Raw genomic sequence first — 14,257 nt, forward strand, 5'->3', positions numbered from 1 at the left:
CGCGCGGCAGTGAAGTGCTACGAAGTAGTGCGCGCCGGGCCAGACCATTAACAATGGTCAAGTATATAATATGGTTGAATTTTTAATTTGAATTTATCTATACAGTAATTAATAAATGTTACATGTAATTGTAAAATAACAATTGAATAGACCCTGCGCACAGGGGGACTATAGTGCAAAGAAACTGCTACTAACTGCTGCTAACTGTTGCAAATGGCGCGCGCGCGACAGCAGCAGTTAGCAGCAGTTAGCAGCAGTCAACAGCAGTTAGCAGCAGTTTCTTTGCACTATTATAGTCCCCCTGTGTGTGCTGCCGTTTTCTCGGATTATTATTATTATTAAATCTAAAATAGCTAATAATTTAATAAATTATTAACAGGCCCCTTAACGTGGGCAATAATATACGCTTTATAAATTATATAAACAAATTGAAGTCTATTTTCCAATGTTGTTAAGTGTCTCTTTAGATCTGTTTTGGTCTTTCGTGGGAGTTCCCACATTTGTTGGTTGAGAATGCTCAACATAACATACATGATGCTTGACTGCTTTATTGACCCGGACAGGCACCGGGGGCAGACATCCCAACACCAGTGCGTTGGGACATAGTGTTGGTCTGCTTCAGGACGTGTTAGATCCTAGAGAAGTGTTATATATTCTAGTAATTTATTGTATGATTAACCGATATACTATTCAGGATGACTACCTGGGTTTTGGTTTTGGTTTAGCTTTTAGCTTTTAGTCTTGCGTTTACCTTGTCACAACGATTCATAACAATGGCGACGAGTCTGGTTTCGAACTTACGCTTATCCAAGGAAACTGATTGTGTCAGAGAGTGGCTGGAAATCTTTGAAAACGCCGCTTCTGTGTTCATTTTCGCACACGCAGATAAGTTACCAGATGACGCAAACGAGAAAACTGCTAAAAAAGCAGAACTCATGAGAACACTGTTAACAGTCAATCTGGGGCCTGACGCGTTGAAGAAGTTGCGTGCATTTACATTTCCAGATGAAATTAAAGACACTACCTACGCTACCCTGAGAAAAACTCTTGTTGATCGGTTATCACCCAAAACAAACATTGTAGCTCAACAGCAGAAGTTTATGACTTTAAATCAGATTGCTGGTGAATCCTTATGTACTTTTATGTCACGATTGAAGGAAGCTGCTAATGTTTGTCAGTTCGGTGATTTGTTTGATTTAATGGTGCGTACACGTTTTGTGGCTGGACTATCCTCTGATAGGATACGTGCTGAACTCATATCAGAATCTGCTACCAACGACACGTCTGCCAGCCTGTTTGATAAAGCTCAGACGAAGGAGAACGCTCTGCAAAGTTCAATGTCAGTCACAACACACTATGTTCAAAAACCCGGGAAGTTTCAAAAACCTCAAAACTCTAAGTTCCATCAGAAGGCCGACCTTAGCATTGTTTGTTCACGTTGTACTGTTCGTGGTCATGTTGCGAAAAACTGCAAAGTTCGTTGCAGAAACTGTCGCAAACCCGGACATATCGCGAAGAACTGTCGTTCTGCTAAGAAGCAATCCCATTGCGTTGAAGGGATTGGTGATCATGATGATGGCAACGCTTGCGCTGCTGATTATGGGTACACACACCAAGAGTTGGAGAACACGTTGTACTGCGTGGAGACGGCTGATCCTGTCCAGATTCCAGTACAGATTCCTGTTTCCAATGGTACTCTTCCTGCATCAGTTGTTAGTAATTTATCCAGTTGTATTGATTGTAATCAGAAACCATTTCTTAAAGTTAAGATTAATGATAAGATTTTGAAAATGGAGTTAGATACTGGTTCATCTTTAAGCTGTATAAGTAAGTCTGATTTTGCTAGACTAGGACTAACTGATTGCCAGATTGTTCCATGTTCCCAGAAATTGCGAGTAGCTAATTTTAATTGTGAAAGCATTGACTGCAAGGCCCTTGTAAACGTTGAATTTAGAGGCAAGAAATGGATTTTACCACTATATGTTGTCGATTGTCGGTTTCCCACACTCCTAGGTCGAGAGTGGATCATCCAGATGTTTGGTAAAGACTGGTTGGATCATATGATAGGACTTGTTGATGTTGAGCAATCTTACGCTGTCTCCAAGCTTCAGAGAGATGAATTTGTTAGTGAGATACTCCGCAGTCCTGTGTTCGATCCTGGTGTTGGAACTGTTAAAGGATTCGAAGCTTGTCTACAATTTAAGCCTGATGCGAGAGCAAAGTTTTGCAAGGCAAGGCAGGTCCCATTTGCCATCGTAGACAAGGTTGGGAAAGCCATAGACGAGTTAGTGAAGAATGGACAGCTGATTCCAACAGAGCACTCAGACTGGGCTTCACCCATAGTTCCTGTCATGAAAGCGGATGGTACGATTCGCATATGTGGTGACTACAAGACTACTGTAAATCCTAATCTCGACACAGCTATTTACCCACTTCCTACGATAGAAGATTGCTTGAGTAAGATTGTCGGAGGTAAACTGTTTACTAAGCTGGATATCAGAGCCGCTTATAATAGTTTGAAGTTGAGAGAATGTGACCAAAAGATTGTGACTTTGAACACACACAAAGGATTGTTCAGTCCTACTTCTCTACCATTCGGTATTTCATCTGCCGGACCGATATTTGAACGCAAGATTGATGATACCTTGAGAAAGACAGAGAATACAGCATGGCGTGTTGACGACATTCTAATAACTGGACCTGATGATGAGAGTCACATGAAGAACGTGAGAACGGTGATTACAGCACTAGAGAAAGAAGGCTACAAATGCCGGCTAGACAAGTGTGTTTTCATGGAGCCTAAGGTTACATTTCTTGGCCATGAAGTATCTGCTGACGGGATAAGACCGCTGAGTTCGAAAGTTGAAACCATAGTGAGAGCACCGTATCCTACTACTAGAGCGGAGATGATATCATTTCTTGGTGGTGCACAGTACTATTCACGTTTTATTCCCAACATGTCAACAGTTGTTGAACCACTTAACCGTTTAAGACCCGCTGACAGTATTTTCCACTTTGGAGATAGAGAAAAGAGAGCTTTTGATGAGTTAAAAGCACTGTTATCGTCTGACTTGGTTCTAACAGTCTACAACCCTGAGCTGGAGTTAAAGCTTGACACGGACGCTTCATCCGTTGGTTTAGGAGCTGTTATGTCACATATTGATGAAAATGGGACAGAGCTACCGATCGAGTATATATCTCGAACACTGACGAAATCGGAGAGAAACTATTCCATGATAGAAAAAGAAGCATTGGCAATAGTTTGGGCGACTAAGAGACTGCACCGTTATCTTTTTGGACGACCGTTTACCCTAGTTACAGACCACAAGCCGCTGGACCACAAGCCGCTGGAATCTATCTTTCACCCTAGTCGTGGGATTCCTAGCATGGTGGCAGGTCGTTTACAACGATGGTCATTGTTCCTAAGCGGTTACACTTACAAGATCCAGTTTCGACCCACTGGTAAACATTGTAATGCTGATCTATGTTCCCGTTTTCCACTGCCTTTAGACACATCGGCAGAGACAAGAGAGTTTGATGACGAGTTAACAGAGGAGTTTGAAATGAAACCTCTAGATACTGTTTTCAGCGTGCACTACTTCGGTGATGACAAACCTTTGATTGACGCTGAGTTAATAGCTAGTCACACGAGAAGAGACAAAACACTTGGTCGAGTGTTACAGTTTGTTAAAGACGGCTGGAACGAGAAACCCCCTGTTGATGTCGAGCTGAAACCGTTTTACACACGTCGAAACGAGTTGTCAGTAGACCAGAACTGTATTGTCTGGGGATCTCGAGTTGTTATTCCAGAGAGTATGAGAAAGAGCGTGCTTTCAATGCTTCATGCAACACACATGGGCATTTCACAGACCAAAGCACTAGCGAGAGGCTATGTTTATTGGCCAAACATGGATGCTGAGATCGAGAAAATGGTTAAACTATGTGAACCATGTCAACTAAACCAGAAGAAACCCGCTAGATCTACACCACACCCATGGGCTAAAACTATGGAGGCTTGGGAGCGGATTCATCTAGATTTCTGTGGACCCTTTCTTGGATCTATGTGGCTGATAGTTATCTGTGAATCGTATTCAAAATGGTTAGAAGTTGTTAGAATGACGAACATTACAAGTAAGAGAGTGATTCAAGAGTTACGAGACATCTTTAGCCGTTGGGGACTACCCAAGATACTAGTATCAGACAATGGATCGAGTTTAACTTCAGAAGAGTTTAAAGTATTCACGAACAATAACCAGATTCGACACGTGCTTATTCCTGCTTACTCACCTGCAAGTAATGGACAAGCAGAAGTTGCAGTCGGACTGTTTAAAAGAGCTATGAAACGGATGATCTTGAAAAACCCTGACGTTATGTGTAACCTGGCTGATTGGCTGCTAAACTACCGCAACACACCACACACTACTACCGGAGTAGAGCCTGCAGTTGCGATGATGAAACGACGGACGAGAAACGCCTTGAGTTTTCTACACCCGAGTTCGAGTAGTAAGTTTGCCAAAGTTGCTTTAAACGATCAGAACACGATTGCTGAATCGAGACTTCGTGATCTGAAGATTGATGACACTATATCGTTCTATGATGAGAACAAGAAGTGCTGGAGAAACGGTGTTATCGAGGGTAAAGAAGGTACCAAAGTGCTACTGATCAAGACACCTGATGGAGTCTACCGCAAGCATTTGGACCAGGTGATCAAGAGATCTGTTGTGTCAGAGCCGTTGCAACAAACAGATCCGGATACACCGAGAGTTGAGCTGGAGATAATAGATGAGCAGAGTTCTACAGCTACTGATGGTGATTTCAAGAAGACAGCTAGCTTACCTGAGAGTACAGAGCCGGAAACTTCGATTATAGTTGGTAATAATCCAAATCTACCCGCTGAGCCTGACCATAAGGCAGCCGTTGAACCTATAATCACTGCACAACCTGTACTTAAACCACGTGAGCTTGCCATAGAAATTAACCGTAGCACTATAAAACCTAATATTGTTAGAGAGCATGAATTGCAAAAACCTAATTTGCTTCTGCCAGCAAACTTTGCACGTGATAGTAAACCACCAGATAGGCTAAGTTACCGCAAACTGGGAGGAACATAAAACACGTTTCATTATCACATTTTATGACAGTTGTTTTATTTTGAATGTGTAAATCTAACCACACATTAAGCCAGTTAAATTATCCAGATCAAACGTAATACTCCAGTAGCAGGGAGGTGTTGAGTGTGCACTTCACTGCATAGAGTTTTTTGCTACTGAATCGGGTTAAATAGGTCATTGGTAACTCAAATCACCGAGGGGGGAATTTTGTGTCGCTAGTCCCAACCCTGTGGAGCCACGCCCATATTTCATATCAGGTGCGTATATGGGAAATATGTATCTCAGCTTCTGAAGGTCTTAGAGACTCAAACTTGAGTTTAAAATGACCGCAATGCACATGTTTATATTAGTACTATGAAGGTCATGAAAGCCCAAAATGCTTATTTTTGGAAAAAATTCAGAAAAACCGATTTTCACTTGAGCATGAGTAAAAAATCTACTCTAGAAATTTTGTGAAAATCGAGTAAGCAGTTCACTGTCTACAAGATTTCTAAACACAGGGTCCTCTGTTAGGTCATTCTGAATCAGAATTGATAAAGTAAGCAAATTCTATAGGTAGTTTAAACCTTGTGGAGCCACGCCCATATTTCATATCATGTGCGTATATGGGAAATTTTTATCTCAGCTTCTGAAGGTCTTAGAGACTCAAAGTTGAGTTTAAAATGACCGCAATGCACATGTTTATGTTGGTACTATGAAGGTCATGAAAGACCAAAATGCTTATTTTTGGAAAAAATTCAGAAAAACTGATTTTCACAAGCAAAAAATCTACTCTAGAAGTGAAATCGAGTGTGAAGTTCAGTGTCTACAACACAGGATCCTTTGTAAGATCATTCTGAATCAGAATTGATAAGGTACGCAAATTCTATTAGTAGTTTCAACCCTAGGGTGTAAAACTCCTAAATTACCCCCAGGCGCAAATATATGACTTTTCTATCTCGGCTTCTGGACGTTGTAGGGGCCTCTCTTTGAGCTCAAACTAACTACAATGGCCAAATTTATATACCGACTATAAAGCAACATAAGGTCTATAGAGCTTAGTTTTTAGAAATTCATTAAAAACTGTTTTAACCTTCATGCATCATAAGATAGTAACATGATCAAACATGTACTTAATAATGATATCTCGGGCTAAAAAAGTCTTAGAGATATTTGCAGCACAGTAAAACGTTCAACAAGAACACATTCGGATAACATTTATGGATCAGCACATACCACCTAACTTTAATTTTGGTATAACTGCGAAAATACTCAGTTTCAGAAGCTCCTTCCAGCTATCTTAGGCTGCCTTGAGCCTTCAGCTCCCTCTCTGGGGCTCTCTCCAGTACTGCTCGGCTATTATGGCTAATCAACTTGAATCCAACCTCATGTAGCAGAATCTACTTCTAGCTACTTTCTGCTAACTCCATGTCAACTCTACCCAGCTACCACCATAAGTTATAATAATTTTAGATCTTGTAACCTCTGATATGAGTGCTACCTCCGCTGCATCCAACAATTTCCAGCTCATTAAGGAAGAGGAAATTTGCTGTTTCTGATGGTTGCTAGATAGGGCAAGAAGTAGTCCACTAGCCTAAGCTAAGATTGCTAGAAATAGTAGAAGTTGGAGGATTCTTGGTAGTAACTAAATAGAGGTAGCCGAAGTAGGTGAAAACAGCTGGAATTGGTGGTATAGTAGCTGGATAGAGGAAGAGGTAGCATTCATATCAGAGGTTGCTAGAAAGATCTAAAATTATAACGTACTGGTGGTAGCTGGGTAGAGACTTGAGATGATGCAATGAAGGTTAAAATAGTTTTTAATGAATTTCTAAAAACTAAGCTCTATAGACCCTAAGTTGCTTTGTGCTTTATAGTCGGTATATGAATGTGGCCATTGTAGTTAGTTTAAGCTCAAAGAGAGGCCCCTACTACGTTCAGAAGTCGACATAGAAAAGTCATATATTTGCGCCTGGGGTAATTTAGGAGTCTTGCACCCTACGGTTGAAACTACTAATAGAATTTGCGTACCTTATCAATTCTGATTCAGAATGATCTTACAAAGGATCCTGTGTTTAGAAACGTTGTAGACACTGAACTTCACACTCGATTTCACTTAACTTCTAGAGTAGATTTTTCGCTTGTGAAAATCAGTTTTTCTGAATTTTTTCCAAAAATAAGCATTTTGGGCTTTCATGACCTTCATAGTACCAATATAAACATGTGCATTGCGGTCATTTTAAACTCAACTTTGAGTCTCTAAGACCTTTAAAAGCTGAGATACATATTTCCCATATACGCACATGATATGAAATATGGGCGTGGCTCCACAAGGTTGAAACTACCTATAAAATTTGCTTACTTTATCAATTCTGATTCAGAATGACCTAACAGAGGACCCTGTGTTTAGAAATCTTGTAGACAGTGAACTGCTTACTCGATTTTCACAAAATTTCTGGAGTAGATTTTTTACTCATGCTCAAGTGAAAATCGGTTTTTCTGAATTTTTTCCAAAAATAAGCATTTTGGGCTTTCATGACCTTCATAGTACTAATATAAACATGTGCATTGCGGTCATTTTAAACTCAAGTTTGAGTCTCTAAGACCTTCAGAAGCTGAGATACATATTTCCCATATACGCACCTGATATGAAATATGGGCGTGGCTCCACAGGGTTGGGACTAGCGACACAAAATTCCCCCCTCGGTGATTTGAGTTACCAATGACCTATTTAACCCGATTCAGTAGCAAAAAACTCTATGCAGTGAAGTGCACGCTCAACACCTCCCTGCTACTGGAGTATAAAGTTATTTAATATTCCCTGTCACGTTTAAGTTTTGAAGAATAACACGTTATTTTTTGTTTTAAACGGAATGTGCTAAGTTTTAAATTGTGTAGCGAGCGCAACACGTTTCAGTATTTTCACGTGAGTTCACTTAACAATTTTGTAGATTTCATTTTGACCACGTTTTCAAACATTTTAAATTTTGTACGATTGATTTATATCACATTTTTTTACGAATTCAGTTAAATTATTAAATCTATATTGTTTTTAACACTTTTTAGTTGAACGGGATGTTATATATTCTAGTAATTTATTGTATGATTAACCGATATACTATTCAGGATGACTACCTGGGTTTTGGTTTTGGTTTAGCTTTTAGCTTTTAGTCTTGCGTTTACCTTGTCACAACGATTCATAACAAGAAGCCGCCATCCCCTCTACTGCTTTAGCTCAGCGGCAGCATGAGCCCTGGTTTCCTGCCACATTGGTACCTCTGAAAGTACAGAAAAGTGGTGGATTTCGGGGTCCAGGATACTCCCTCTTTGTTCTTTATGGTGGTAATATTTCTCTGAGATGTTTGCAGAGTCTTTATTTCATGATCTTTCTAGTCGGATAAATCCTGGAGAGCATCATTTTGTCCCCAAAGAAATTCGACTCTCCTAATGAAAGCTTTTTGTGTGCTGCTTTTTGTTAACACTTCATCTAGATAGGAATGTGAGTCTGCCCCACCCAGCTCTTCTTTCAGTTGCAGGTAACTGGTGTCTTGCACCTCCAGACACAATAGGAGCTGGTGTACGGGGGAATCAATGAAGCTGTTACAGAAACGACAGGCCTCACCACTGCCACCACCCATGATCTTTTGGATGTTCGCAAAGAGTGGTGAGCTGCCGTGAATGTAGTCCATTATTCGGCTGTCCAGATTTTTACTCGTGTTGTGCCCGAATAAAAAGTTGTTTTTGTCTAGGAGCAGCCCACTGTTTTTGATCTTTGTGATCACACCGAGTATCTTGGTCTCCTTGTTGTTACTGACAGTTCTGCATTGCAGATTTGTTTCGATGCTGTCAATCCAGATCTTATTTTTGTAGCTCATTATGTCTGCCTGAGTGTAATAGGCTAGATCCTTGAAATGTTGCTGCGTTAGGTCTATCATTCTGGTTCCGTGTGACTTATTTTCTTTCCAGAGGAAGTACTTTTTCAGTGACATTGTTAGGACATGAAAACTTGGTATTCTGCTTTCATCAACTTGGTAGAGGGTAGCTGAAAGATTGTCACCTTGTGTGAGTATTTTGCACATGAATTTAACCGAAAGAGCTTCGAGTTGCACATCCAGTGGTGGTAGGACAACTGAGCTTATGGACGGCGCAAAGCTTTAATGTTTTTGACAAATTAAAATTTGACTCATTATTGATAACTCAACGTGTTTATTTTCGATCTTACGCAAAATGTAAGCGGAGAAAAAACCTGAAACCATAAACGCAAAAGTCGCAATATCTCGAAATGGCAAATATGGACTTACTGCTTTTTCCTAGGTTACGTAAGGTTGAAATGTAATTATACATCGATTCTGAAAATTTAAAGCGAAAATATCGATCGGCAGTAAAGTTATGTTCTTTTTGGGAAATCGCTTTCTAAAATTCCGTCTTTGCCTCTCTTTCTTTTCCCCTTTCTCTCTCTCTCTCTCTCTCTCTCTCTCTCTCTCTCTCTCTCTCTCTCTCTCTCTCTCTCTCTCTCTCTCTCTCTCTCTCTCTCTCTCTCTCTCTCTCTCTCTCTCTCTCTCTCTCTCTCTCTCTCTCTCTCTCTCTCTCTCTCTCTCTTTCTCCATATATCTCTCTCATACCACAAATGCGCCATAAATCTCTCTCTCTCTCTCTCTCTCTCTCTCTCTCTCTCTCTCTCTCTCTCTCTCTCTCTCTCTCTCTCTCTTTCTCCATCTATCTCTCTCATACCACAAATGCGCCATAAATGGCAATTTATAGCAGGATTACTTCTTTGAGAGCACGTTTCCTTGATTTTTGTAGTGGATTTGTAGTGCTTTTCACCCCTGTAGTGCTTTTATGTTCCGGGGTAGGTGGGACATGTTTTAGTTTAAAAATGGGTTCTGCCTGTCCCAAACCATCATAAAAATCAAGTTTCGACCTCTCAACCCACTCGGGCCACTCCCAGGGGCCACGCCCATCCCAAAATGACCGAAATCCAGCTAAATCCAGACTTTAAAATCTTTACCCCTGTAGTGCTTTTATGTTCCGGGGTAGGTGGGACATGTTTTAGTTTAAAAATGGGTTCTGCCTGTCCCAAACCATCATAAAAATCAAGTTTCGACCTCTCAACCCACTCGGGCCACTCCCAGGGGCCACGCCCATCCCAAAATGACCGAAATCCAGCTAAATCCAGACTTTAAAATCTTTACCCCTGTAGTGCTTTTATGTTCCGGGGTAGGTGGGACATGTTTTAGTTTAAAAATGGGTTCTGCCTGTCCCAAACCATCATAAAAATCAAGTTTCGACCTCTCAACCCACTCGGGCCACTCCCAGGGGCCACGCCCATCCCAAAATGACCGAAATCCAGCTAAATCCAGACTTTAAAATCTTTACCCCTGTAGTGCTTTTATGTTCCGGGGTAGGTGGGACATGTTTTAGTTTAAAAATGGGTTCTGCCTGTCCCAAACCATCATAAAAATCAAGTTTCGACCTCTCAACCCACTCGGGCCACTCCCAGGGGCCACGCCCATCCCAAAATGACCGAAATCCAGCTAAATCCAGACTTTAAAATCTTTACCCCTGTAGTGCTTTTATGTTCCGGGGTAGGTGGGACATGTTTTAGTTTAAAAATGGGTTCTGCCTGTCCCAAACCATCATAAAAATCAAGTTTCGACCTCTCAACCCACTCGGGCCACTCCCAGGGGCCACGCCCATCCCAAAATGACCGAAATCCAGCTAAATCCAGACTTTAAAATCTTTACCCCTGTAGTGCTTTTATGTTCCGGGGTAGGTGGGACATGTTTTAGTTTAAAAATGGGTTCTGCCTGTCCCAAACCATCATAAAAATCAAGTTTCGACCTCTCAACCCACTCGGGCCACTCCCAGGGGCCACGCCCATCCCAAAATGACCGAAATCCAGCTAAAATCCAGACTTTAAAATCTTTACCCCTGTAGTGCTTTTATGTTCCGGGGTAGGTGGGACATGTTTTAGTTTAAAAATGGGTTCTGCCTGTCCCAAACCATCATAAAAATCAAGTTTCGACCTCTCAACCCACTCGGGCCACTCCCAGGGGCCACGCCCATCCCAAAATGACCGAAATCCAGCTAAATCCAGACTTTAAAATCTTTACCCCTGTAGTGCTTTTATGTTCCGGGGTAGGTGGGACATGTTTTAGTTTAAAAATGGGTTCTGCCTGTCCCAAACCATCATAAAAATCAAGTTTCGACCTCTCAACCCACTCGGGCCACTCCCAGGGGCCACGCCCATCCCAAAATGACCGAAATCCAGCTAAAATCCAGACTTTAAAATCTTTACCCCTGTAGTGCTTTTATGTTCCGGGGTAGGTGGGACATGTTTTAGTTTAAAAATGGGTTCTGCCTGTCCCAAACCATCATAAAAATCAAGTTTCGACCTCTCAACCCACTCGGGCCACTCCCAGGGGCCACGCCCATCCCAAAATGACCGAAATCCAGCTAAATCCAGACTTTAAAATCTTTACCCCTGTAGTGCTTTTATGTTCCGGGGTAGGTGGGACATGTTTTAGTTTAAAAATGGGTTCTGCCTGTCCCAAACCATCATAAAAATCAAGTTTCGACCTCTCAACCCACTCGGGCCACTCCCAGGGGCCACGCCCATCCCAAAATGACCGAAATCCAGCTAAATCCAGACTTTAAAATCTTTACCCCTGTAGTGCTTTTATGTTCCGGGGTAGGTGGGACATGTTTTAGTTTAAAAATGGGTTCTGCCTGTCCCAAACCATCATAAAAATCAAGTTTCGACCTCTCAACCCACTCGGGCCACTCCCAGGGGCCACGCCCATCCCAAAATGACCGAAATCCAGCTAAATCCAGACTTTAAAATCTTTACCCCTGTAGTGCTTTTATGTTCCGGGGTAGGTGGGACATGTTTTAGTTTAAAAATGGGTTCTGCTTGTCCCAAACCATCATAAAAATCAAGTTTCGACCTCTCAACCCACTCTGGCCACTCCCAGGGGCCACGCCCATCCCAAAATGACCGAAATCCAGCTAAATCCAGACTTTAAAATCTTTACCCCTGTAGTGCTTTTATGTTCCGGGGTAGGTGGGACATGTTTTAGTTTAAAAATGGGTTCTGCCTGTCCCAAACCATCATAAAAATCAAGTTTCGACCTCTCAACCCACTCACATCCACAAATTTTCGAATGTAGGTACGGACTTCGAAAACCGAAAAAATTATTTTTGGCTCAGAATGATCAGGGTAGCATGAATCATGAACAAAAGTAGTTTCCAGAAAAACTTTTTAAAATTTGGACTTAGAAAATGTTCAGTCTTAGTCATTCTCGATACGTACCTCTGAAAGCAGAGCTCCCGCTTCCGAGCTCGTATTGCGAAGGGGAGGCCTGCCTTCCGAGATCGCATTACAAAGGGGACCCTCGAGTCCAAAATCGTATATCGAACTTCGAAAACCGAAAAAAATTATTTTTGGCTCAGAATGATCAGGGTAGCATGAATCATGAACAAAAGTAGTTTCCAGAAAAACTTTTAAAAATTTGGACTTAGAAAATGTTCAGTCTTAGTCATTCTCGATACGTACCTCTGAAAGCAGAGCTCCCGCTTCCGAGCTCGTATTGCGAAGGGGAGGCCTGCCTTCCGAGATCGCATTACAAAGGGGACCCTCGAGTCCAAAATCGTATATCGAATTTCGAAAACCGAAAAAAAATAATTTTTCGCTCAGAATGATCAGGGTAGCATGAAACATGAACAAAAGTAGTTTCCAGAAAAACGTTGAAAAATTTTGACTTAGAAAATTTTCGGTCCGAGTCATTCTCGATACGTACCTCTGAAAGCAGAGCTCCCGCTTCCGAGCTCGTATTGCGAAGGGGAGGCCTGCCTTCCGAGATCGCATTACAAAGGGGACCCTCGAGTCCAAAATCGTATATCGAACTTCGAAAACCGAAAAAAATTATTTTTGGCTCAGAATGATCAGGGTAGCATGAAACATGAACAAAAGTAGTTTCATTTGAGACAGAATGAGAATCTTTACACTTGTAGGGGATTTATGTTCCGGGGTATTCTTTTTGGTATGACTTACTATCACCACTCATTCGAGGAATATATTAAATCAAAGAATATTCATTTTCATTTTTTTAATGAAGGTTCATGATCGCATTTATTGATAGTTTTGATAATCAGATCGAGCCAAATTTTATAGGATAGTATTTGGCCATTCAAATTACGTTTGATCTGAAAAAATGAGAGTTGTAGCTTCTCAGATGACCGAGATACGAGGCATGACGAGTTTATCCATTACGTGTGATCAGGTGATTCGATTACCTGTTCAGGTGATTAGATGGCCCCGTCAAATTGCAAGGGAACCCAATTAAGGTGACCTATCACATAATCACCCAATCAATTTTGTTAACGAGATACATTAAATGCTTGATAACTTCGTCATTTCAAATACGTTTGGCCTCAATTTTTCAGATCAGATGCAACAATTAATTATCTGCAGTAATCTGAAATAAATGGGCGTCTAGCATGTCCGGAAAGAACAATATGGGTGATTTAATATTATATAGGCGTAGTCTAAATATTCAAATTTTCGAACATTGGCGACGGAATCCTCGAATGAATAGTTACAGCATGCCATCTGCAAAGTTGCAGGTCCATAATATGAAACACGGTGATGGTATAATACTCAACGTATGTAACGTTAATTTTGCCCCACCCCACTTCCTGTAGCTTTTCTGGGTTAGGCGTGGCCCCTGGGAGTGGCCTGAGTGGGTTGAGAGGTCGAAACTTGATTTTTATGATGGTTTGGGACAGGTAGAACCCATTTTTAAACTAAAACATGTCCCACCTACCCCGGAACATAAAAGCACTACAGGGGTAAAGATTTTAAAGTCTGGATTTTAGCTGGATTTCAGTAATTTTGGGATGGGCGTGGCCCCTGGGAGTGGCCTGAGTGGGTTGAGAGGTCGAAACTTGATTTTTATGATGGTTTGGGACAGGTAGAACCCATTTTAAAACTAAAACATGTCCCACCTACCCCGGAACATAAAAGCACTACAGGGGTAAAGATTTTAAAGTCTGTATTTTAGCTGGATTTCGGTAATTTTGGGATGGGCGTGGCCCCTGGGAGTGGCCTGAGTGGGTTGAGAGGTCGAAACTTGATTTTTATGTTGGTTTTGGACAGCTAGAACCCATTT

General features: G+C 41.4%; 2 protein-coding genes across 2 annotated transcripts in view; one reads left to right on the forward strand and one right to left on the reverse strand.

Moving 5' to 3' along the window:
• The window catches only part of LOC134812251 (2-oxoisovalerate dehydrogenase subunit beta, mitochondrial-like), a 704,467-nt gene that overhangs the window by 409,212 nt on the left and 280,998 nt on the right, over window positions 1–14,257 (reverse strand). The window lies entirely within an intron of this gene.
• On the forward strand, window positions 774–5,111 carry LOC134813148 (uncharacterized protein K02A2.6-like). Its single transcript, XM_063820834.1, has 3 exons — window positions 774–1,339; window positions 1,487–1,712; window positions 1,887–5,111. The coding sequence occupies exons 1-3, from the start codon at window positions 774–776 to the stop codon at window positions 5,109–5,111; spliced, it is 4,017 nt and encodes a 1,338-aa protein (XP_063676904.1).

This window comes from Bolinopsis microptera, chromosome 3 (assembly GCF_026151205.1).
Source record: "Bolinopsis microptera isolate Bmic1 chromosome 3, MBARI_Bmic_1.0, whole genome shotgun sequence".
Classification (NCBI taxonomy): domain Eukaryota; kingdom Metazoa; phylum Ctenophora; class Tentaculata; order Lobata; family Bolinopsidae; genus Bolinopsis; species Bolinopsis microptera.

Coding starts and splice junctions, on each gene's coding strand:
- LOC134813148 (XM_063820834.1), top strand. CDS start 774: ATGGCGACGAGTCTGGTTTCGAACTTACGCTTATCCAAGGAAACTGAT. Junction 1,340..1,486: donor AACGCTCTGCAAAGTTCAAT/GTCAGTCACAAC, acceptor AGTTCGTTGCAG/AAACTGTCGCAAACCCGGAC. Junction 1,713..1,886: donor GTACTCTTCCTGCATCAGTT/GTTAGTAATTTA, acceptor CCATGTTCCCAG/AAATTGCGAGTAGCTAATTT.